This window comes from Nuphar pumila, chromosome 7, assembly GCF_984573655.1.
Source record: "Nuphar pumila chromosome 7, dmNupPumi1.hap1.1, whole genome shotgun sequence".
Taxonomy (NCBI): Eukaryota; Viridiplantae; Streptophyta; class Magnoliopsida; order Nymphaeales; family Nymphaeaceae; genus Nuphar; species Nuphar pumila.
Window position 1 is genome coordinate 105,847,754 of NC_143255.1, and position 26,563 is coordinate 105,874,316.

The following is a 26,563-nucleotide window of genomic DNA, read 5'->3' on the forward strand; positions in this document are numbered from 1 at the left end:
AAATCATTCACATCAAGTATTGCACTAATTCAAATCATTCGTTGCATAAATTATAATACATTCAACTAATTGAAATCATTCACATCAAGTATTACAATGCATTCGAATCATTCGAATCAAGTATTATAATACATTCAAATAAAATTTTTAATCATTCACACCAAGTATTGCAATACAACTCACATCAAGTATTACAATGCATTTAAATAGAGGTTTGTAGTATAAGATTTTGCTCACTAGCTTGAGAATTCTTCCTCGTCACTAGTTTGACTTTCTTCTTCTTCTTCTTTTTCTTCATTGTTTGCCTATCCACTTGGTACATCATTTGGATCACATTCCTCTATGAATGTTTCATCGGCCAATGGAGATATGACATACATATCATGCGCAACATCGTGACCATAAGCGAAGTCATAGACATCATCTGATTGATAGTAATCACTGTCTTCAGCTAACTCATCTTCCTGTAACTGATCATACTCGGGGTATAGTTTGGATTTCACCTTGCAAACTGCCCACCATTCATTTCTATCTGACTTTTTTATACTCGGATATGAAGTATAATAAACTTGTTGAGCTTGCGAGGCTAATATGAATGGTTCATATGTTCCAAACCTGGATTTATGATTCACCTCCACAATGCCTGAAGCTTTGTCGAGTCTTGTTGCAGTTGGATCAAACCAATGACACTTGAATATCGTAACTCTGTTATTTATGCCTAAGTAAGTCAACTTCATTATTTCCTCTATAACACTGTAGTAATCATGTTCATTTTCACCGTAGCTGCTACCCTTGACACACACGCCACTATTTATCGTTGATTTGTTTATACCGTAGTCTTTTGTATGGAATTGGTAACCATTTACGATACACCCATTGTAGCATTGCACAACTTTGGTTGGACCATTTTCTAAATCACATATTCCTTGATCTTTAACATCACCATGGCGAACCTACGCACAGACATAAACAATGATTGTGATCACGATCAATTAAGTAACTTAGTGTTGTTTATAAGTACAAAATTTATGTTAGCTTCTTTACCAACTGTTTCAACCACTCCACAAACTTAGTTTCACGTTCTTTTTGTACTTCTGCATCAGTGAGATGTGAAACTTCACTTTGCAACTCCAGATCAAATCGTCTGCAAACCACAAATACTTATATTACCGAGCCATGTATCCACATATAGAACATAAAAGGATTTATAATTGAGTTGCATATACATATACTTACTCGATGTATGGGTCGATCGCTGAGCAATTAAAAAGAATATAGATGTGTGTTGCATCTTGCTCTCGATCTGTCAATAGCCTTGATCGGCAACTACCAAATACATGCCCAAGTGGTTGAAATATCGACAGCTTGTCAGCTACAGTTACTTGTTCTCCATCATCGTTACGGGGCGGGCATGTGTAACATGTTGGAATATGAGGTTCGAAGTACATAGATAAGAAATTTGAAATCTCTTCTAAAGTGTATGCCTCACAAATAGAGCCTTCTACTCTGGCTTTATTATGAACCTTTTTTTTTAGGTCGAACGTGCATCTGACAATAATATACATTTCAAATTTTAAATATCTGTCATTAAAGAGACAAATATAAAAAAACATATACCTTTCAAATGGGTACATCCATCGATATTGCACAGGGCCACCAACCCTTAGTTCATATGGCAGATGTATGATCAAATGTTCCATAACATCGAAAAATGCTGGCGAAAATATCTTTTCTAGCAGACAAACAGTGGTGATGACAGAGTCCTCGAGATTCTTTACATCTGATACAACGACCTCCGATGCGCACAATGTTCTGAAAAATCCGCTCAACTCAGACAATACCCCCCATATAGGTTTGTCTAACATATCATGGAATGCTAGGGGTATCAATCGTTGCATAAAGATATGACAATCATGGCTCTTCAACCCATATAGCTGTCCATCGTCAATCTTCATAGCCCGAGCAATGTTAGAGACATATCCATCTAGAAATCTCAGTTGTCTCAACCATTGACATACATGTTTTATTTGATCAGGTCCGAGCACGTACTTCGCCTTTGGTTTCAGTACTTTGCCATTATACTCTTTGAGTTCCAATTATGGTCTTTTACATATTAATTTTAAATCCATACGGGCCTTCGGATTGTCCTTCGTTTTTCCTTTAATATTCATTACTGTATTGAACACATTATCAAACACATTTTTCTCTACATGCATCACATACAAATTATGTTGTATCAATAGGGTCGTCCAATACGGTAGTTCCCAAAAAATAGATTTTTTCGTCCAATTGTGATCCTTCCCAAATCCACGGAAGGGTGTAGGACTGCGAGCATATGTTAATACATCTGGAAAGTATCGCAATCTTCTTAGAATCTCTATGCCGGACAATCTTGAGGATGGACCTTCCGTTTCAGTTGTGCCTGCTTTAAATGCATTATTTTGACATCGGAACGGATGATCGCTAGGTAGAAATTGACGATGGCACTCAAACCGGCAAGACTTCCTTCCATGCCTCAATCTAAAAGCTTTGGAATCCTCCATGCAGTACGGACAAGCCAACCTCTCATGTGTGATCCAACCAGATAACATACCATATGCAGGGAAGTCACTGATTGTCCATAGAACAACGGCCTTCATGTTGAAATTTTGTTTTTTGTGGGCATCATACGTGGTAACACCGTCATCCCACAGTACTTTTAGTTCATCAATCAATGGCCTTAGATATACATCAAGATTTTGGTCAGGTGAAGTCGGACCAGGGATCAACAGAGACAAAAAAAGATTTGGACGTTTCATACACAAGCTTGGTGGAAGGTTGTATGGAGTTACAAATACTGGCCAACATGAGTATGAAGTTGATCTACCCCCAAATGGATTAAATCCATCTGTACATAGACCGAGTCTAACATTTCGCACTTCCATTGCGAAGTTCTGATGAGTACGATCAAAGTGCTTACAAGCTTCAGCGTCAACAGGATGCGTGATCTTGTTTTCATCATGTCGAACTTTATTTGCATGCCATCTCATGTGTTTAGCTGTCCTTGAAGACATATACAATCGTTGCAATCTAGGAGTGATAGGAAAGTAGCGGAGCGACTTGTATGAAACTTCTTTTGATCTCGTGCTACCATTGCCTCTTGTCTTTGGCTTGAATCGAGGATGCCCACATGACGGGCATGATATGTCGTTTTCCTGATCCTTGAAATACAATATGTAGTGATTTGGACAAGCATCAATCTTTTTGTAACCCATACCTAGAGCGTTGACCATAACTTTCGCACGATAGAAATTTTGTGGCAATTTCTCATCTTTGGGCAACATACTCTTCACAATCATGCACAAACGATTAAAACATGATTGACTCAAATTATACTCGGACTTCAAATTCATTAGTTGAAGAACTGCAGACAAGATAGTGTGACTCTCACAACCATTCCAAAGTGGCTCATCAGCATCTCTAAGTAAATCATAAAATCTACTAGCTGCATCGTTTGGTGATTCTTCATCTACGACAGTTCTTACATCACTAGAACTCATAGTAGAACCCAGTTCTGTTCCTGCGGCATCAAATATCAAATCCGTATATGGATTATCGTGTACCACATTCACCCGTGCATCAAAATTGTTTCTAAATTCTTCTCCATGAAACATCCAGTTTTGATAATCACTCACAAAACCCTTCCTGTATAGGTGATGTCTAACGCTATGAGGTTCTACAAATCGATTATTCTTACAAATCTTGCAGGGACACCTAATCTGACCTGTAGGGTCCACTGTACTGACACTTGCCGTTGCAAATTCAATAAAACTGTCAACACCATCCATATATTCATGCGATAACTCATTGTCCACTATCCTACGGTACATTCATTCACGGTTTGCAGTCATTCTGTCGTATGATGTTACGAATAATATCCTAACGAATTAAACAAAAACAATCAGAATGCTACGATGAAGAAATTATCAAATTTATCATGCAATATATTATGTCAAACAATTACAAGAATTTTGATGCATTGCATTGATAACTTAATATTTTTATGTGCAAACTATTAATGACACGATACAATCATTTGAAACATGCTTTTATTATAAAATTTCACATGGAAGTCAAAATCAAATTGAAAGTAACTACATGCAAGCATGGATACAATTACATCAAACATTGCAATACATCGTAATCATTCACATCAAACAAATGGCAAACATGTACCTGCAATAAACACACTTCAATATCTCACTAACTACTACCATGCTTAGCATGGACTCCGTACTCCAAAAATAAAAACACTTTCATATTCATACATTAAAATCATGCTTAGCATGATCTCCGAACTCCAACAAAGCAACCCTAAATATCAACAACTAAGTGAGTGTGTGAACAATAAAGTGTTACATCTAATAAATTAAATAACATGTGATACGCTTGCATCACTTACTCACCACGGGTATTTACCCGATTTGCATTGTTTTGTCATTTACTTACCACAGGTGGCTGAGCACGAGTTGGTTCCGTTGAAAAATCTGCACAAAAAAATGCAGTTTTAAAAAAAAGTCGCCACAAAAAAAGGAAGCTGTTCCGACAAGGGGTCGACTCCCCTGCTGTTCCGGTAGAGGGTCGACCCCCTTACGGAACATAGGGGGTTAACTGACCCCCAGCCTTTCCGCCAGTGAGTCGACCCCCTGCCGGGGTCGACCTGCCGGAAAGGCAGGGGGTCGACCCCCTGCAGGAAAAGCAAGGGGTTAACCCCCTGCCTGTTCCGTCATGGGGTTAACCCCCTGCCTGTTCCGGCATGGGGTTAACCCCCTGCCTGAAAGGCATGGGGTCGACCCCCCATGCCGAAAACGCAAGGGTTAAACCACCTGCGTTTCCGGCAGGGGGTCGACCCCCCCTACCGGAAATGCAGGGGGTTTACCCCCCCTGCCTTTACGGCACGGCAGGGGGTTTAACCCCCCTGCCGTGCCGTCATCCCTTTACGGCACGGCAGGGGGTCGACCCCCCTGCCTTTCCGGCACGGCAGGCGGTTTAACCCCCTGCCGTGTGGGGTTAAACCCCCTGCCTTTCCGGCAGGGGGTCAACCCCCCATGCCGGAAACGCAGGGGTTAAACCCCTGCGTTTCTGGCACGGCAAGGGGTTAAACCCCCTGCCTTTCCTGCAGGGGGTCGACCCCCCATGCCTTTCCGGCAGGGGGTTTATCCCCTGCTTGGAACTCATAGGGCGGACGAACCTGTCTCCGGCGAGGCGACGGTCGGTCGGCGGGGCGACGGCTCGGAAGGAACGCGGGGCAGCAGGCGACGGGGTGGCGGAGGAAGGCGGGAGAGAGGAAACAGGAAAAGGGTTCTGATCAGATTTACGCGAAAATTAGCGACAGAATAATTCCATCGCTAAGCCGATGTAAATATATACAACTCCTTAGCGACGAAATATGTCTGTCGCTCACGGCGTCGCTAAGTAGCGACTGAAAAATATCGTCGCCCCATCAGTCGCTAACCGCAGCGCGTTGTTGCGACAAAACTGGTCCGTCGCTAAGCCGTCGCTACGTAGCGACGGCTTAGCGACGGACCATTTTCCATCGCTACATCTGTGAATATCACGAAACGTAGCGACAGATTAGTTACGATCGCTAAGGCGTCGCTAATTGGCGACGGAAAAATGTCGTCACTACTATTCGTCGCTAATTAGCATTTTTCTTGTAGTGATATTTCATTGATTTTTAGAAAATCAATCTAATCATTAGTGTACTTGCTTAGTTTGAATCTAATTGGTAGTTTCTACCTAATGTGTACTTCTTAGTTACTTTTTAGTTACTTTAATTTTTTTATTATTTCTTGTAGTTAGATTCTAACTATTTAGTTACCATTTCCATTTTCTCTAACTATGTACTTTTTATTCCATGGAATGTTCTTACTTACTTTATGAAAATCCCATATTGAATCTCATATTTTCTAAAAATTCAATTATAATGCTATACTTTCAAAAATTCATTTACAAGGTCATACTTTTCAAAAATTCAAATACAAGGTTATATTTTTCCAAAATTCATATAAAAGGTTACATTTTTTCCAAAATTCCCATACAAGGCTATATTTTCTCAAAATTTAAATACAAGGTTATATTTTTCTTAAATTCAAATATAAGGCTATATTTTTCTAAAAATCCATTTTTGACTAATCATTCTATGTTTAATTAGTTCTATTAGTTTCTTATTCTAAATCTTAGAAACCTAAATTATAATTGAAGAAAAATAATAAGAATACCTGAAATTTTGTGGGTCTTACACAAGTAGAATCACTGAACCAAAGTGGTTCGGCTTCAACTGAGCAGAGCTAGGCTGGGCTTGGTTCAACAGGGTCGAGTTGGGCTTTGAGCTGGGCTCAATTTGGATGGGTCGAGCTGGGCTTAATTGGGCTCAGCCGAGCTAGGCTCAATTTGGTTGGGTTGAGTTGGGCTCGGTTAGGCTAAGCCGAGTTGGGCTCAGTTTGGTTAAGACAAGCGAGAGAGAGAGAGAGGGATATGAGAAGAAAAAAAATAGAGAGGGGTGTGTGAAGTAAGTTACATGGGGCGTTAAGGGGGGTATTTATAGGGGATAAAGGTGAAGTAGGGAGGGTAGAGAGGGGGTTGCATTTAATGGTGAGGTGTGAGTATAGAGGAGTAGGGTGGCTCAGTAGGAAACAAAGAGGTGATGTTTGGGGTTTGGGTTGGATCCTCTTGGATCCAATCCAACCTATGTGAGTTATGATGGGGGTTAAGAAGGGGTTAAGTGAGGGGATGGGTATTTGGGTTGGGTCTTGCAACACCCTAGCATTTTCAACTTGAAATAAGTGTAAATTTTCAACCATTTTTTTTAAATATAATCTAACTCAAATGAAAGGATTGGTACACAACGAAAATAGTTTTTGTTTTTGAATTGGATAGCACTTAGTGGGTTACAGAAACAAACAAAACTTGGATCCAGCTCCGCATACTAAGAGATTTCATTGAAAATCAGACTCCTCGTAGATTCAGATCCACACGCTAGAACATTCACAACATTCATGATATCACAATTCAACAATTAACATAATCATGATATAATTGAAGCAGAATAAATAACAAACATGTATCTCAACATTCAAGAACAATTAACATTCATTGTGTTAATGCAAGTCCTATTTTTCTTAATTAACATCCTTGAGTACTCGGGTATCATCTTCACATCTGATTAGGTCATTACGAATATTTATTATGCTATGTGAATCATTTTTTTGAAGTGCCTAACAGACCTGATATCCAAAGTGGGCAGCCCATGGCTAAGAGAAACTCCCGCAGTGGTGTAAACATTTAGTAAGGATGTATTCTGGACTAACTCCAGTAGTTGGGGTATATCGCATTGGACACTTGGATATCCCCAACCTCCTTAACTTCGAGTGACTAGAGACCAAAGTGACATTATCGGTCATAGAGTGTTCTGCAAGACATGTAGATGAATATACTTGTATTTGTGTCACTTGAGGCTATACCACATGTCTTCTCCAAGGTAGATCATAAGTATGAATGAATTACAAGGTTTTCTTATTTAAATGTTTTATCATTTCATGTACCTCGTTATATGAGTCAAATCAGGGCTAAGAAGCTTAAATACCCTTCTGGGGCAACAATCACATTATGATACAATCATATGTACCCAAACTCATTTTGTGTTGCTTTGGAGTCTTTAGCACATATAAACATTTTTTCGGTGAAGGCGAGTATAGCAAGTCAAAATCATTAACAATGAGAGAACCTTCCTTCAAAATGTGTAGAATGGAGTTCCCAATAGGCACCCCACACTACACAAATGAAGAAAAGATAAGGTGGATGATGTCACAATTGAAGATTTCCTCAAAAAAATTGGTTGGAGTTTGAAGAAGCACACAAGGTTTTTTGGTGAAAAGGGAGAGAAGATAGGAGAGAGTTGAGAGAGAAGAATACCAAAAATGAAAATGAGAGGGGATGGGTTGACCTCTCTCAAGAAATTGTGAAATAGGGAGAGTGTATGAGTTGATGAGATCACTTGAGGGAAGATGAAGAGTGGTGCTTGAGTCAAACTCCTCTTTAAAAAAAGTGAATTCTAAGAGGATCCACCTTTTCCATCTTCCAAAACCTTTTTTTTCTTCTTTCACCAAAATAGAAACAAACTAAAAAGTTTTTGAAAAAGTATTGTTTATTTTGGGATTATTCTTTGAAAATGTGGAGAGTCCCTTTTTGAACCATTTGAGAATTCATATGAGGAAGATTTTGGAATGAAGGGAAAGGTGAAGAGTCCTAATTTTGTGGGCCCTACCTCCCTTCCACCTCCTCCATGAGGATTCGAAGAACCCCTCTGCCCTCACATACGCATGGCATTGGAGAGGGGTCTTTCCTTGGATCTGAGCCAACCCATTGAGAATGGGTTGGTCCAATCTAAACTCAAAAACTCAAAGTCCAAAACCTAAATCCGAATATATTTCAATACAATTTTCATGTTTATTTATTTTTTTTTAAATCTCTTAGCACCAAGTTAACTCACATTGGATCCTCAATTAGATCCAAATTCAATTGGGTTCAATCCAAACTAGTAAGACTAAATAATTCAATTTATTCATTACTTGGCATTTATTTTCTATTAACTATTATTTAATTAACTTGCATAGTTAATTATGATTTAACATCGTAGTTTGCCACCCTAACCAAATTAATTTGACAAAAATTTTATTAAATTACTTTAGTTTATAATTAATCAAAATTCACAGTTTATTTGTGCATTGTCAACTGTACTAAAAATAAACAAGGAACATAGCAAGTTAATGGAGATCAATCACACATGTCGATTTAATAGAGAATCATAATTTTCGCATTGATCACAAATATTCTCATTTAAAATTTCAGAATTTTGTGGGTCTTATAGGTCAATTTGGATCCAACCCTAACCCATATGGGTTATGGCTCGTGACCCATTCGGGTTCACTTGGGTCCAACCCATGTGGATTGAGACCCATTTGGGTCTACTCAGATTCAACCTTAGGATCCAAATAGTGTGGATCTTGATTGAACTGGATTCAAAACTATCCTAATTGAGTTGACCATCTTGGATTTCTACCTAGATCTATATTCGGATGGTTTTGAATTCCAATAGGTCCAAGTGTACTCCAAACAAACATTCACCAATATCTTTATTTAAATATTTCTTCAAAATTTGTGGGTCTTACACTTACCATTGATGTGGTTGGGTCAATAACAAACAACTATACTATTTCATGCATTAGAACTTTGAAAAAACAATAGAAAAATCTCTCATGAATATTTTATTGGACTGTTATGGCCAATTAACAATGCCCCATTTTGTAGGAACAACTAGTGCATGTCGCCTTGTGTTGGGATATTGCATGTAACGACCCAAAATTTCAAACTTATAAACCTTTCCAACATGTTCAAAGGACTAGAAATTCCTTTTTTCTTTTCAGAGTTTTGTTCAACAAATCAACAAAAATTATTTTCTTTAAATAGGAAATGCAAGCTGACAACCTTGGTCGCGTTAGCGTAAAAACCAACATTTCCAAACAGAAGTACCTTGCAAACATTTTATTTTGCCAATGCATTAAAAACAAGGTTGACTTGTATAAAATTCGGTTTTTCAGAGGAAAACCCTTGCCAAAAGCCAAAATGTCCAGAACACGAGATGTCAGCAGAAACAGTGGGATCTTGAGATCATCTTGCAATCGCGCCATCGCCTGTCCCGTAACCTATTCGCCACCTGTACCCATGAAATGAGTCAGTTTCATGAAAAATGGTAGGTGTGCAAATAAGATAGTAGGGAACAAAAACCAGCACTTACATTTAATTATATCATGCTTAGCAGTTTAAATAGATGAAAAACTACTACTAGCATCAACAGTTATTCGGTGCAAGAGAAATGCTACAACTTTCATTAACAATTAATCAATGCAAGAGAAATGCTACAACTATCATTAACAGTTAATCAATGCAAGAGAAATGCTACAACTAGCATTTAACAGTCAATTAACAAAAGTAGAATGCTACAACAAGCATAAGCAATTAATTAACTTAAGAAAAATGCTACAATTAGCATTAACAGTTAATCAACACATAGTGCGCGCCCAACAAGTAATGTGAGCAGTATAACTTTTGTTTTGATAATTAGCTGACCTGCGGATACGCACAAAACACGAATCATAGAAACAATTGAGACTAGTTTGAGGGTCTATTATGCCATGTATTTTCAATACCCCAAACAGCTAGTTGAGTTCGCTCCTAAGGGGACGGTCGGTGACCAAGAGAGGATTCACCAAAGGCATATGTAGACAACGGATGCATCCTACTTTTGCAGAAGTCGGTGTGATCTACCACCTAGGATAATTTATAGTAGTCTCATCCTCTAACTCCGATGACTGAGGACACCGACTCGTTGTCTGAGGGGTGGTTGTTAATAACCTGTCCATCAGAGTTTTTGTACCATCCCATCCTCTCCCTTGACAATAAACAATTGGTCGAATGGGTGCTTCAGGTTTTGCTTAACTGAGAACCCATTCACATTGCTCTGGTCTTTCAACCCAACTCGAGCATCTTGCCTATAAAGGCAAACCATCACTATTTGTGTGATTTCAGCATTGTGCCAGTAGCACGATTCACAATCGCATGACCATCTCATCCAATCATCGTAGTACTAACATGGCGCACATGTCTACAAGTATGCTACTATGAAAGGGGTATAGGTTTCTCAAAAGGAATCCCAACACAATGTTTCACAAAGATGTAATGTAATGCAAAAACTCATTCTTTGACATGATTTATCTTTCGAAACATGAATACAACTCTTATGCCATTCACATGGTACAAGATCGTTACAGATCTGTCATATGTTTATCATAGTACCCATACGTAGCGTATGGCTTAATACTAGCTTTGATAAACGGGATATGGTTTTTTCAATAGAATCTTGTCTAACCACTTGCTTATGCCTTTAGTCGAGGTTTTCTGAGTCATATCAGATATTCAACAAAAACTGAAGAGATACTTCTCCCAAATATAACAATTTGGGAGACTAGGTTGCCATTTTGCAACATGAAAGTCTTTCAATATCTGCTTTGCAACTACGCATTTGAGAAAGCTGGATTGCGCTAGGAATCCCCTTTTCTTAGGGAATTGAAATGCATGAGTGTGGCACGCATACTTTAAAATGAGCGAAACAGAGTATGCTCAAGTCTGCACTTATGTAAGTGCAAGTCAACAATAAAATGAGCCCGAGTACTATCCAGTGTGACTGCAAGATTCAAGCAATCTTCATTGTGTAATACTGTGTATCAAGCACAATAATACGTAAGTAGTGCACAAAGTATGAAACTGTACATTGGCTAAAAAAATGTGTAACGCCCTAGAATCTTAACCCAAATTTTGAGGATTTTTTTCTCTTTTTCTTTTTCTTTTTGAAACAACAGAATCAAGTAATACTATAAGGTTAAGTATTCTGGAATATTACAGTGGGAAGCAAGACCAAAACATTTATTTCATTTCATTATCAATGAATAATAACATCAGAGTTTCTCAAACTATCTCTAAAATAGTAAATCCAAAATCTCGATTTGATGCCTCATCCTGCAACCACTCATAAGCTCTACTCTTCACCTGAAAAATGATATATTTATAGGAATTAGACTACAACTATGTAAGTAGAAATCACTGTAACTTTTAATGCAGGTATATCATGAATCTAGTATGTGATGTGGGTGTTAAGTGTGATTTTCAGCATATACAAGAATAAATAAAGATTTACGCTACGACAGTCAATAATTTATCAGAAGTTAACTAGTAGGTAACATCAATAGCAACATTTAAATATCTCATAACCACATATACAAATTCATGCAGTAATTCAGAGGAATACAATTATGACAATTACATAATTCAGGTAAGCATTCATGCAACATGAAACAATTATTAAGCATGCAGAGTATACATCAATAACATGATTCATAATGTAAGTAAGCAGTATATTTAACATGCATTAGAACTTAAACAACATGCATTCACCAACATGTAGCAATTAAAGGAATAGATAAAAGATGCATGTCCTAATGCATAACAAAAATATGCATAATTTATGTGCAATGCATGGACACTTTATTATCTTTTCTTAAGGATTTCCTTTTCTATATGTATGCCCTATTAAATGCATACAATTTAAGTTTCTCTTTTTAATTATCGTTGCTCGCGGATACACCAAACATGTAAAATCTCTGAGGTCAAGTTAGGTTCTCAGGGTAACTTAACACACAATTTGTATTTTATTACTGGGTTTCAAACTTAGCCCTCGACCGATATTAGAAAACAACACCATCCATCGGAACATTAGACATCCACATCTAATGTCGGGGACACCCCACACTCACAAGTGCCACTTCTTTGGTACCAAAACAACAGTTGTGTCAAATACACCACCCGAGGTAAAGTGACAGACACTCCCTAAAACCGTGGCCATGATAAGGAACCTCAATATCGAGTTTAGGAGACAAAATAAAGCACACGAAGTTTTTGTATCTTCACAGTCTCCCCAAGACCGGAACTCTAAGATCCTCATTCTCCAGATGGGAGATCACAGAACGTATATGACATTATTCTTTACTTTCTTTCTTTTCTTATTATTAATTCATCTCTTTTACATTTGCAAATCAACATGCAAAACTAATAGCATAGGCTTGCATATCAGCATGCAACCATAAGCTTGCAAATCAGCATGCATAACTCTTCACGGTCTACCACCTGTGACAATAAGAGAACAATGTAATAAGACAATAATATCAATTTCATAAATTTGCAAATCAACATGCAAACATAAGCTTACAAAACAGCATGCCAAGCTCTTCATGGGACCACAACTTGTGGCAACACATAGAATAGTGCAATATAGTACAATAAAAATAAATATAATTTTTGCGATGCATTTAAACAATTAAAGAAAGAGCAAACCAAAGCTCAATGCTTTCTAGGACTGTGATGATTCATTTAGACCAGCGATGCATCATACACAAAAATCATAACAATATGCAATTTATGCAATGATACCAACATGATTCTAAATACACATTCATTCATACCAATTTAACAATGTGCATGAGCTACTATAGTCATATGCATGTGTTCACCATCCATGCGAAATTGCTTTCATGTAATCACCTAATACACATGCATTCATTCATGATTCATAAGTATATGAGAACATTTATGTAGGATTGTACATGCCAAACACACATAGATTTCATGTATGTACATGCACTTGAAACCAATTCATAAATGTGTGATACTTAAACATGTCCTATAAATGTAGGCACATGAAACTTTTCATTCATAACATATGTTAACATCCACACACATGAACATAACCCGGACCTAGGAATTGAATTTTCGGGTTGCACACATTCATATCATGTATGCACCTGTACCAAAACAAATTTTGCAATATAACCTATTAACAGAGATGCATTCATATCTATTAGGCTAAATCCAAACTAAAGCATAAGGAAAACTCCATTCATCAGATAAGTCCACCATCATATGTTTGGAACCAATATAACAACCTCATTTTTCAAACACAGATAACATGTTGCATATAAGCAATTCAAAACATACATTTCTAACAAAAAGAAGTTAAGCACACATCTCTTTAGTTTAAATTTTCTTGACATACCTAATTTTCATTGTCCACAAATCATCGGACTCAAGTACACCCATCAGTACTTATGTGTTAGGTAAAAACCCAAATGGTTTACTTGAAATCATACCATATAATCCCAATAGTGTTATAACTGGTTTATACTCGTATCAGTTTTATGTGCAACATACAAAATAAATTCAATAAAAGCTTAATCTGTCTCTAAACTAAAAGTTACTGATAAGTAAGTAATATATTGCAACCCAATCAATGCTAACAGTAATAGTAAATGTTGTTGAGCAGTTTATGATACATTGCAGCCTATTCACCAAGCTGATCTGATAAAATAAAAAAGAATGCATACACAAAAAATTAAACATGCATCAGTCCTCGAATGATTATGTTACAGTTCTAAACAACTACTCATGAGAAACCCAGATTTTAGTGTATATCGAACACCCTAAGGGTTCAGACATTGATCATTCATATGATTATCAAGAAATTATACCTAAAGTCTTCATGCTTTAATCAATGATATACAACTACGAAGATTTCACAGAATGATATCATGAGATTCCAGGGACTACCCAAATTCTGAACCATAAACCTTAAAGAATATACACGGAAATCAGTCACAATATTCAATACCAATAATAGATATGATTTCAGTATTTGCGAAACCAATCCTTTGTGTTAACCATCTTGCATTCATTTATGGAGGAAAAAGAATATACAAGTGTTGTTTACCCCTTTTGTAACATAGCCCTATACTTGATGTAATCACAGAAACAAAACCATAGAAAATCGGCAAATCCCCCTCTGTAGTTAACCCCAAATCAGAATCCAAGTTAAGAAACCTCCCCCAATTCTGTGAATATTGGGGATTTTCTTTCAGCCGAATCCACAGGTTTCAGGCCATCTAAAAACTCATTCAGTAGAAATGAGATTTTCGACAGTCATACCCCCCCCCCCTTCACTTCAAAATTGGGTCACACACAAAAAACCCTAAATATGGGATCTCAACTACCGGAAACCCCTTCCTCAGGTTATTCGATTTTTTGGCAGTAGAAACCCTTGTCCAAAACAACTGCACAAGCGACATCAGAGTTTATTTACCTCCATTAATCAAGACAACCACAAGAACACACCCCCAAATCTAGGTTTACCCGATGCCTCTTGGGAAACCCCCCATGACTGACCCAATCACCACCATACATCAATTTAAACCTGGCAAGAAGATGTACAAAATCCTACCTTTTTCCAGCTACTAGAGGAGGAGGTGGCTGGTGACGAACGATGCAGGTGTGGTCAAAGCTTTTCGACGTTGGTGCTCCGACGTTGTGAAGGGCTTCGAGAGAGCGAGATACAGAGGGAAGGAGCGAGAGTAGAGGAGAGAGATGAGAGGTGAGAGAGCGAGACCCCCCCTCCATCTCCTCTTTAACGAGCCGAAGTCCCCCTCCCTTTCGAGAAAATCAGAGGGAGTTGGTTACGACCTCCATAACCTCCTCCCCCTTCTTGCTTTGCAAGAATCGTGCCCTAGGCATGATTCTTGTTTACAATCTTTAAAAACCTTTCTCAAGTCTAGGTCCGAGCCCCGCGATGCTGGATCCACCGTTAGCATGGATCCGGGTCAGAAGGGGATGGTGGATCCAAAATGTTAGATCCGTTTGGGTCCAACCGTGGATCTAACCCCACACAATCCATTTTTATACTTATTATTATTGTCTAAAATGATTTAAGTTATTTATCTATTAAATATTGCGATTTTTAATACCCATACTGATATTTCTTTTGGATCTAGGTAACGGATCTCGGGCCCAATATATATAAAACCACTCAAATTTTATAGGTATTACAAAATGCGTAAGCAAATAAATGCAGAAAGAAAATAGCCTGTGCATTAAAGCGTGACAACAAAGCAACTGACATAAAGCAATAGCCTATGCACTAAAGCGCGGCGATAAAGTAAATGACATAAAGCAGTAGTCTATGCACTAAAGCGCGACGACAAAGTAAATGACATAAAGCAGTAGCCTGTGCACTAAACCGCGACGGCAAAGTAAATGGCATAATGGAAAGGACAAGGATTACAAAACTGTGTCATTGAGTTAAAAAACATACTTCTATAAATATATATATCTATATCTATATATATATTTGATTGCCTTAATTTTCATTTTTAGTGTTTTAGCTTAGTTCAGTTCATCAAATGTTCATTGCGCAACTTTCCTCTACCTTGGGGGGTCTCAGGGTTGTGCTTGCTTTCGTGCGTAGGTAACAAAGGGCTCGGGGTGCGAGCAAGATCTGTCGTGCGAGCTGCGAAAGAGGAAACATAAGTATCTATGAAAAAACTTGAAAAGAAAATGTACAGGGGTCAAGGCAAAAAGGGTTGGCAACCTAGGCCGAACCCGGCCCTGCCAACGAGCACAAGGGAGGCAGGTGGGAGCTCGGTGGTAAGGCCAAGCCCGACCCTGCCTGCAATGGCCAAAAGCAAACAGTGGGCTTGGCTGATAAGTCAAACCCAACCCCTGGCTTCAACAAGGGTAGGGAGACAGGGGAAGGCTCAACCCCTCCCTTATAACCCATACAACAAGAAGACAGGGAGGGGGCTCGACCCCTCCTTGGCAAAAAAAGGAAACAAGGAGGGGGCTGAGCCCTTCCCTTGTATGCCGTACAATAGAGAGACAGGGAGGGAGCTCGGCCCCTCCCTGGCAAAAAGGAAACAGGGAGGGGGTCGAGCCCCTCCCCTGTATCTCGCACCACAGAGTGACAGGGAGGGGGCTCGGTCCCTCCCGGGTGAAAAAATGAAACAAGGAGGAGGCCGAGACCCTCCCCTAAATCTCAAAAAAGCAGGGAGAGGGCTTGGCCCCTCCACTGCGAAAAGAAAAAGGATTGGGGAAGAGGCTTTGTCCCTGCCTGGCGAGAATACTCAGGCGACAATGACAAGGCCCTTGCCGACTTGCCGAAAAAGTGAGACAGGGGCCAAAAGCCCCTGCCTAAAGCCTTATCACAGGCGGCAGAGGAGTGTCGCCCTTGTCGGCCTGCCGAAATACGAGAGGCAGGGGCTAAAACTCCTATCGACCGACTAAATGCAGGCGACATGGGGAGTCACCCCTATCGGTCTGTCGAAAGATGTCAGGCGGGGCTTTAGCCTCTGCCGATCGACTCAATGCAGATGGCAGAGGGGGCGTCGCCTCTGCCATCCTATCGAAAAAGAAAAAGAAAAAGAAAAAGAAAAAGAAAAAGAAAAAGAAAAAGAAGACAACGAGAAAGAGAGGGGAGGGTTTACCTGGAACAATCGTGGAATGGGGGCTGAGGTCACCAGCATCGCCGTCGGCAAACAAGTGAGAGAGAGGGTCGGGCGAGGGTAAGAGGGAAACAAAGAAAAGAGTTGCGGGAGAGAGGGGTGATGTCAAAAGGGGTTGCCAGACGGGGCTCATCGAAAAATGAGAGCAGGAGAGAGGGGGGGTGTCGAGGTCGTTGAGAGAATAGGTGGGGGAGGGTTTATGCGAATGAACACCCCCATCGCTAGCCTATTTAAAGGCACACGGGGATGGATATGACCCGGTTTGGATCCGGGTCCAATTTTATTTTATTTTTTTTCAATGAATTTTACACTGCAAATTCAAAACCCAATGGTATAGTTGTATAAACCCAGCTAGAATTAAAAAAAAAAACAATGCCCTGTCTTTTTTTGAAAAGCGAGCGAATCAGACCCCCACCAGTTATTATTCAATCGTATCACTCACTCGGGTTTTGAACGCCTAATGTCCCACCACAGGGAGACGTGCACTGACAGCTCCTGTGGCCCATTTTGGGCTCACAAGGGTTTCACTCATTTAATAGAGGCGACTTGTGAACATCAGTAAGTTATAAGTTTGGGATGTCACAAATTTGAAACCCACACTTGCTGAAAGGTTGAAGCTGGGTGTACTTTCTGGTTGGTGGAAGGGACTTCAAGGGTTTATCAACCGCAGGCCAGCCAATGTACAATTGGTGATGAAAGGAGTTTTCTCTTGGATTATCCAAAAAAAAAAAAAAAACTATGCCCCATTTTATTATTGCGTGGGGCATTGTGTATGCTTGGCAGTCAGTTCCTAGCTTGGAGTTTTCTGCACTCTTAACAGAAATTGAGAAGGCAAAACTCTTAATGGTTTTATTAGCCTGTCCTGTTTCTATCTGCATTGTCTGTAGAGGCGTGGACTATTAGCAAAACTCTTTTTAAAGCACTTTATTATTAAAGATGCATTTGTTACACTCCCACCCATGGGGGCCCACGTTCCACCACAAAGAACGTGGAAGTAGAGAAATGCTTTCTTAGAGGAGGAGATGTGACCCCATTTGCACTTTTGCATTTGTTATGCCAGTTTCATCACATATTTCCAATAAAAATGCTTGTTTTACTTACTTTAGGAGCATTCGTTTCACCCATTTTGTAGAGGGAATGAGCCACTTTGTAATGAAAACCGAAAATAAGGTAGTTGATTCTGCACCAAACTCTGTTTTGGCCGAGATTAGAGAAATATGTCAAACATGGCCAATTTACTATTCAAAATATATCAAACATAATCACTTGATTTTTTTGTTGACAGTTTTACCATTTTGCCGCCTAAGAATTTAGACTTAGACACCTTGGTCATGTAATTGTCACCTGAAAAAATAGAATGTCTAATCTTTTAGGTGACAAAGAACAAAAGTGTTAAGTAAACAGTAAATTGGCCAAGTTTGTTGTGTAGCAATGGTATTTCCAATAAAAGTGAGGACCGTCTTAATCATTTCGTGAAAAATGGCACCTCCTCACATAGAGACAAACACACTAATTTTGTGAGGAAAAAGTCGAAGAGAAACAACTTTGGCTTTGACTGTATGTATGCCTCCTTCCCTTCGGAGTTTTCCTACCGAGTTTTCTCATTGTAAGTATTTTCTTAATGAATGTAAAAAAAAATACTTTTTTTTGCATGTGGGGTTTACTTTTTTGACTTTTTTTTTTCCCATCATGAACGGATTGTTGCTCATTCATAAATACATATGTGCGTTTTTCATGTAGAACAAACAAACTTTTGTTTGTTTTTTTCATTTAACATGAAACTATGCAGTTTCCTATCAAAACTCTTTTACATGATCTTACTATCATGTGAAACAAAAAATCTGGTGAGATTTGTGTTTCTCTTAGTTACATCTAAAATAAACACCCTCTTGGGAAAGAGATCTTTCCTATGAAAGAAAGCCTCTTTTATAAGAAAGGGCATAATTACCAATGCCTAAAATTCTATATAGGAGTTGGATTTTGACAAAAAGATGGGAGAAAAAAAGTTAGTATTCTAAGAATCCTTTACCCCATCGCTTTTTGGGAGACCGTGTTTGCGACATCAGAGTGAAGATTAGAGTGAAAATGGCTTTTCGTCTCCTCATTTCAATTAAATGCTCGAGACCCTCTCTCCATTTCAATTACACCTTCATTTAGATGTAGTCGACAACTCTACTATCAGGCTATCACAGTGGCGGAGCCAGGGCCAGGGGTGGGCGGCCGCCCACACCCAAAACAAATTTCGTATCGGACCCGACCCGGATCCGAGGAACCAATAGGGTTAAGTGAGTAGGGTCGCGGGGAAGGGCTCGCAGCGCCTTTCCCTGCGCTGCCCTCCCCCTTCCTCCTCACCTCCCGTAACGGCCATCGCCGGCCGTTGCGTTAGAAGCGGCGGAGCTCTGCGCCTGCTCCCTCTTCCCTCCCCTCTCCTCGCAACTCTCGTCTCTCTCTGTCTCGTTGCGGCTTCCGACAGCCCCAGCGCCGCTGGCTCCCTCTCGTACTCTCTGTTTCCCCCTCTGCGATTTCCGGCGAGCCGATCCCCTGCGCCAACCCTGCCGCGACGAGCACAGGCGCCTCCCGCAGGTAAACCCAGACTTCTGTTTTTCCTTTCTCGTTCGATCGGGATCGCCGGAGGATCGGCAGAGGGTTGGTGTCCTCTGCCAGAGCCTTCCCCTTCCCCCGTGACCGTTGGAGGTCCGGCAGAGGGCCAGTGGCCTCTGCCTGAGCCTCCCCCTTTTCCTTCGGTGGTTGCCGGAGGACCGGCAGAGGCCCAACTGCCTCTATCGAGCCCTCCCCACCCATCTGAGGTCGGTGTGTGTGTGTGTGTGTGTGTGTGGTGGTGGTGGTGGGGGGCTAGCAGAGGTCCCGACCACCTCTGCCAGGCCTCCACTACCGCTTTGGTCTCTCCGGCAGGACGGGGAGGGGGATGCAGGCTCCGCCCCTGTCCTCGTGCCTGCCGGCAGGGGGCTTTGCCCCCTGTCCCTTTGTTCTTTCCGGCAGGACAGGGGGGCCTCCATCCCTGTCCTCGTGCCTGCCGTTGCCCCCTGCCCCTTTTATCTTTCCGGCAGGACAGGGGGGGCTCCATCCCTGTCCTCGTGCCTGCCGTTGCCCACTGCCCCTTTTATCTTTCCGGCAGGACAGGGGGTCTCGCCCCTATCCTTGAGCCTGCCGTTGCTCCCTGCCCCTTTGATCTTTCCGGCAAGACAGGGGCTCCACCCTTGTCGTTTTGATCGTCTGCGGGGGTAGTCACGGGCTGACATTAGTGCAGTTTAAACCCAAAACCTCAAATTCCATCCCACCTATCAGTTCCCAAACTGAGCTTTAAGACTTCGAAAACAAGGCCTCAAATTCCATACTATAAGCTCCCCAACAAAGTTTAAGACCTCAAAAACCGAAAAACAAATTTAACTCATTTTCTTAAAAATTTAAGTACAGAAACTTGTTCTTTCGAGAGGAACATCTAGAATGTGAGACATTAGATATAGAAAGTTTTTTGTTTTTTTCAAAAAGCCCCAAGTATTGAACCAATTCGATCATATATTTGGCTCAATCCACTCACATCACATTGAGTCCAATGGTTTTTATCATATATCCCATTAAAATGAGATCTTATTTCTGCATCAAAGGGAAATAGAATATTTGTTTTGTTATTTTGAAAAGTATGCACGCACTGTGACGAAGGATTTTTGGGGAGTTGTATACATGTTTTTTGGTGATTTTTGGAACGGACTAAATTTGCAAAAAAATTGGCAGCATAGCATGATGAAGACTTGACACTTGGGTGCTATCCATCTCAAAACATCAACAAAAGAGTTTGATTGAGCTCTTCCATATCACAGGACCTATGAATGTAAAAAGTACTGTATTTTCTGATAGGCAAGCTGGGGTTAGGCAGACCCCAGTATACCATTGGGTTTTGAACTTGCAACGTCCCAACACAATGTGGGCTACACTAGATGCTCCTACCCCAACACAATGTGGGCTGCACTAGATGCTCCTACCAAACAATCTGAGCCTCACTTGGTCCCCAAAATCCCTTTTGCCTGATACTCAATATGACCAAATAAGCACACTTTTAAGGCTAAGGTTCAAAGTTTAAACTTGTGACATTCCAACATTCATAAGTCGCCCTTGCCAAATGGGTGAGCTCACTGCAGCCAATCTTACCTAACAGTTAATTGCTAAAGGGTCTCTGCGGCCTAGTGAGTTTATCTCCAAACCCTGATGCTATAAGGTTTGGTACGTGTCAAGTCCAGGTCAAACCCGATACATTGACACCCTAGCTCAGAATAGATCACTTAAGCAAAGGATGGACGAGAAGAAGAAGAAGAGAGTCGCCGGAAAGACGCCTGAGCGGCGGGAAGCTCCCTCTCCGGCGATGCCAAGCAAACGCAGGAGGGTGGACCCCCCAAGAGGACATCCACGCAGCAAGTACTCTGAGCTTCCCCCCGATTTTCGGCGGCTAGCGTCTCTCTACCCTTCCTTCCTGCCCTTCGTTTTCTACTCCCCCAACAACGGTAACCCCAGGATCGACTGGACCAACTTCAACGCCACCAGGGAGCTCACCAGGGTTCTCCTCCACCACGACCATGGCATCCAATGGTAAACCAACCCCCCTCCACGACACCTGAACCTTTTCTTTCTCTTTGCTTTTCATTTTCTTCAAACGGGATCCAGAGTTTTTAGGGCTTTTAATGTTCTAATGTGCAGGTGGGTTCCTGATGGCCAGCTCTGTCCTACAGTGCCCAACCGGTCGAATTACATACACTGGATCAAAGACTTGCTGTCGTCGGACGTCGTAGCGAGGCCGACGGCCCAAGATCGGATCAGGGGGTTTGACATCGGCACCGGTGCAAACTGCATATATCCGCTCATCGGCGCGTCGCTTTTCGAGTGGAGCTTTGTTGGATCAGGTGTGTGTGTTCGCCTTGCTTTGCAAATTCTCGAGATCGACCAGTTGGTTGTGCACAATGTATTGCAAAGATTTTGTACCATTTAGTGGCGAGACTTATCATCTTGTTTCGTGATACTGTTTGTTGTGTTAGCATTGCACGAATCCTTTTCCAGGAAGTTGGAAATGTTCAGAATTATAGGAAATGTCTAACGTGAATAATTTCTCTGTCGCTCTTCTTGTGTGTTTTGTAGGTGTTTGCAGGTTTTCTTTCTCTATTGTTATTAAAATGGCAGTCATCATCGTTATGGATTTTTCTCATCTGGTTTTGCTTGTTTATTTTGATTTAGTTAATTGTAGATTGCCCAATAAGTAATGGAATTACAGTGTTTGAGGAACTTGTATAATGATAGGAATCTTTGTTGCAGATTTTACGGATGTTGCTCTTGAATGGGCGAAATGGAATGTTGAGAATAATCCCCACATTGCTGAATTGATTGAGATAAGAAATGCACTGGGATTCGGGGAAGGATTTCGGTTGACCAACGAGACATTATTGGAAGAGGAAACACGAGTTGGTAAATCGGTTGTTAGTGAAGTTGTGTTATCACCAGAAGGTGATGTTGGCGATCCCGCGAAGGAAGATTTTCCGGTAGAAGGAAGTACACTGAAGGTGGAGGCTAATGTTAGGCAAGGTGAAGGTGCGCCGTTGCTTTCTTCATTTTCATTGGAACAGGGTTCATCCGATACAGATAAGAAATATTATGGGCCACCCATGCTTGTTGGAGTTGTCAAGGATGGTGAGAAATTCGACTTTTGCATGTGTAATCCACCATTTTTCGAGAGCATGAAGGAAGCAGGTGCAAATCCAAAAACTTCATGTGGCGGTACCTCAGAAGAAATGGTTTGTCCTGGCGGAGAGCTGGCTTTTATCACTCGTATCATTGAAGACAGCATCGAACTGAAAGATTCATTCCGGTGAATTCTTCTTTCTTTATACATGAATGCATCTTTTTTATCTACTTTGTGTGTAAGTATGCAAGAACCAGTCCGACTTATTTCTGTGCCCATGATGTGAAAGTAGGTGGTTTACTTCGATGGTTGGAAGAAAAGTTAATTTGAAATTTCTGACATCAAAGCTTTGGAAGGTTGGGGTGTCTACGGTACAAACTACAGAGTTTGTTCAAGGTCAGACGTTTAGATGGGGGCTTGCATGGTCATTTGTTTCTCCAACCAGGAAGATACCAACATCACAATTGTCGGAAAGGACTCATCAGTCTTTCATGCTTGAGGTCTGTATTTGCCCTTGTGTTTTTCACCACATTCTGGTCAACTTGTATTTAGGTTCTTGTGTTTTGAGGTTTCTCATTTATTTCTTTTCTCTGCTTTGTTTCTTAGTAGCTATACATCATATTAGTGAACTTATTTATGGGAAAGAAATCAAGATTGCTGCCAGAGAGATCCTTATAGTGTTTACAAGCTTAAACTAGGATGCTTATACTCATATTATGACTGGGGATATAATCTGACATTTAGTTTTGTAGCAGTACATTCATTTGTGGAAGTCTTTTGAAATATTCATGAATTTGTGGTTCAATAAAAAAAAGCTGACCCCAAAACTATAGTTAAAAATAATTGTATTGTGTATCATAGGTGATGTACCTGATTTTGACGATGTCAATTGTTAGCGATGAAGCATTTTCAGAAGAAAAAGCATAGAAAGTGACATCAATCTTGATGGTTTTTTATTAGTTTTTTTTTTCCAAATTTCTAACACAGTGATTTTCTGTTCATTAGAACTTACAGTTTAAACTTTAAACCTTAACTGCAAAAAAAAAGTTAAATCACCAATTTCATAGAAGGTTGGCCTTGTCAGTTGAGCAAATATATATCTGTGGCAAAGTGCATGCCTGATGATGCCCTGTATACGTCACATCATTTACGGATCATGTTTTCTAGAAATGTCCTTGGACAATCATTCCTTATAAAATAGCTTGTTAATATGCTAGATGCTCTCATGATGAACGAGATGTTATTTCATTAATTTCATTTCATCATCCGAGAAAACATTTTGGTGACACTTCTATTAACGTTCTTTGTTTTTCTCCTTTCCTGTGCTCAATTTTTGTTGCAATCTTATCTTGATGGTGATTATCACTTTTCCATGCCACTGATCTTCATCTTGTTGACTCTTCATGAATTCTTGATGGAGTTCTATATGATTATAGTTTCATGACAAATTTCTGTGGAGCACTTTAAATAGATAATAGGTTTTCATAGTCAATTGCGTTAAAGGGGTTCTAATATATTATCCTTGTTATATTGTTCGCCATTATCATGTTATTGTTTCTATCACTAGGGCATGTTTAGATGATGTTATGCTACATTATATCAACATTTTAGTGTGGCAATATTGTTGGTTTTAAGATAAACTTATCGTGCTATTGATTTATTGTTACATTATTATCTTAGGTTTGGTTGAGAAGATATAAAAATCAAGAAATTATGTTTTTCTTATACTCCAAAACCATGTTAAATTCAAGAAATTAGGATTTTTTATGCTCTAATGCTGAGTGATTGTTAATTACTGTGCATCCAAATAATTTTTTGTTGCTGCTCCATTTCATTCTCACTCTGCTAAATCTTATTGGGGTTTAGGGTCTCCAACGTCATTTTGCTGCTGTACAAGTGTTGCAATCAGTGGAGCTTTTCTACCGAGCATGTGGTGCATCTTGCAAACCTAACTTCTCATCCTTTTTCGTTGATGTAAGCTATGCACCTTTGACAAGTTAAGTGGTTTTCTATTATGGTTATAAGCTTATCTTGCATGGTCACAAGAGATTTCACATATGATATGTTATTATTAATGGGTGATGAACCAATTGGCTCTTGATAAGTCCAATGACTTGGCCGGTAGTTGGTGGTGCACGTGTCCACTTGGGTCCAAGTTAGTGAAGTTAAATTGCCTAGACTTGGTGATTCTCTTGATGGACTAGGACAGGCTTAAGGCCAAATTTTTGAGTTTTTAAATTTTGATTTACGGTACAAAAACGATCATCTATCTCTGCAGGTCACGGCCTCAAGTGAACATTGTAATTCCCTTCTTGGTGAAAGCTGTGATGACTCTACTTCAAGAACTGCTGATCAAGTTGAAGCTGATGGACTTGATGGCTCTAGCAATTCATGTCATCCATCGAATGAGATATGCTTCCGCATCTTGGTAAATTTTGCTTTATCTTAGATATTTCAAAGTTTTTCTTTAATGGTAAATGTCATTATGATTTCATCCTTCCAGGTGTTTGAGCAAATTCCAGGAACACTTTTAATTAGAGGATCACTAGTGAAAAAAGGGAGTCCTCTGGCAGGCAAGTACAACAATCATATTTCATGACTAATAAGTTCCTCTATTAACTTATCATGAAATTTACGATGTTAGTATGATTTTAAGTTTGGATCTATGTGGACGGAGACCTAAGATATGAATGGTTGAGATTTCCTGACTGGTATCAGTTACGTCTTCTGAACTTCAGTTGGTGGATGTTTTTCACTTTAACTGTTTTGGTCTAAGAAAGGTGAAAGAGTTCTAGAATGTTCACTGTTTTGGTCTGAGAAAGGTGAAAGTGTTCTAAAACAACTTGCGTTATACTAGTTTATGTAGAGAAGATGATAGATCAAGAAGTTTTGTAGAAAAATAATAAAGTTACAGCTAGGCATTATATTTTTGCGATAATCTATTTTTTTGTAGAGAAAATGACATGAAACCATTATGCTTTCAGAAATAAAGGAATGACATTAGTTATGTCATTGAGAATTTATCCCAAGTAAATCACCTTTACATGTGGATATGCCATGGATTATCTTTTTGTGTTTCCTAAAGAGAAATTATAGCTTTTCAGTTTATGATTAAGAGATTATGATTATGCATGCACAATCATATTTGATCTCGGTGCACTTACTTAAGTGTCAAAATTTTTGGGTTGGGGTTATCCTCTATTAGTAGTTAATTATGATCATAGAATAACACACTCATCTAAGAATATCAAGAAATTTTGGTCAAGACATCTGACAAAGAGGCACTGGTAACAAGACGAACTCAGTTGTACATCGACATGGCTGTCTTTTTTTCCCTTTTCTGGAAAATCTTAAGGCTTTAAGCATCCATATAGTGGCTTCCATCCTGTCTAATTCCGATATCCACATTTGTTAGGATTTTCTTTTCTGTTTTATTTTTTTTTCATGTTAGAGATGTCTATGTTGGGTTTTCTATTGCCAAGTTCTCTGCCGTTTCTCTTTGCAGGCTTTTTCTCACCCATCTTCATCAAAATGGAAGAATTTTTGAGAAATAAATTTTCAGTGACATGGAACAAGTAATCTCTTTGGAAGCTGTGAACCATACTTCTGCAACCAAGACAGTTCTTTCTGATTATTGAGCCCTGCCATTCTGTGGTAACTGCCCCCATCAGAAAAGTTATTCTCTTCTGCAGGTCACAAAACTTTAAAGAGTGTTGGGCAATGTCACCCTAATCGATGTAGCCATGTTTTGACTTTCTTACAATGAAAGAGTAGACTCCTCTCATAAGTACAACTTAAATTCACTACTTCCCTTGACCGTTCCTGATAATCCCGTCTTCTTAGTGTTAGATGAACGACTTTTTAAGATATCCAGCTTTACTTGCTGTATTGAATTAACCATCTTCCG

The 26,563-nt window shown here is 39.8% G+C and overlaps 1 protein-coding gene across 2 annotated transcripts; it reads left to right on the plus strand.

Moving 5' to 3' along the window:
* Positions 1-19,264: 19,264 nt before the first annotated feature.
* Positions 19,265-26,444, plus strand: LOC149832773 (uncharacterized). Of its 2 annotated transcripts, XM_090014705.1 has the most exons (9): positions 19,265-19,556; positions 21,230-21,575; positions 21,684-21,886; positions 22,293-22,842; positions 22,949-23,156; positions 24,523-24,630; positions 24,935-25,084; positions 25,160-25,229; positions 26,162-26,444. In XM_090014705.1, exons 2-9 carry the CDS (start codon positions 21,283-21,285, stop codon positions 26,233-26,235), a joined length of 1,656 nt encoding a protein of 551 aa, XP_089870831.1. In that variant the 5' UTR covers positions 19,265-19,556; positions 21,230-21,282; the 3' UTR covers positions 26,236-26,444. The 2 variants fall into 2 exon arrangements, 1 of the variants encoding a protein (XP_089870831.1); XR_016433369.1 differs by lacking the exon at positions 19,265-19,556 and having other exon boundaries at positions 21,029-21,575; positions 24,523-24,652.
* Positions 26,445-26,563: the final 119 nt, after the last annotated feature.

What these genes read in the sequence shown, in the direction of transcription:
- LOC149832773 (XM_090014705.1), top strand. Translation starts at nt 21,283, where the DNA reads ATGGACGAGAAGAAGAAGAAGAGAGTCGCCGGAAAGACGCCTGAGCGG. An exon ending in GTGGAGCTTTGTTGGATCAG is followed by an intron (nt 21,887 to 22,292) that starts GTGTGTGTGTTC and finishes TCTTTGTTGCAG; the next exon opens with ATTTTACGGATGTTGCTCTT. An exon ending in ATCAGTCTTTCATGCTTGAG is followed by an intron (nt 23,157 to 24,522) that starts GTCTGTATTTGC and finishes ATTGGGGTTTAG; the next exon opens with GGTCTCCAACGTCATTTTGC.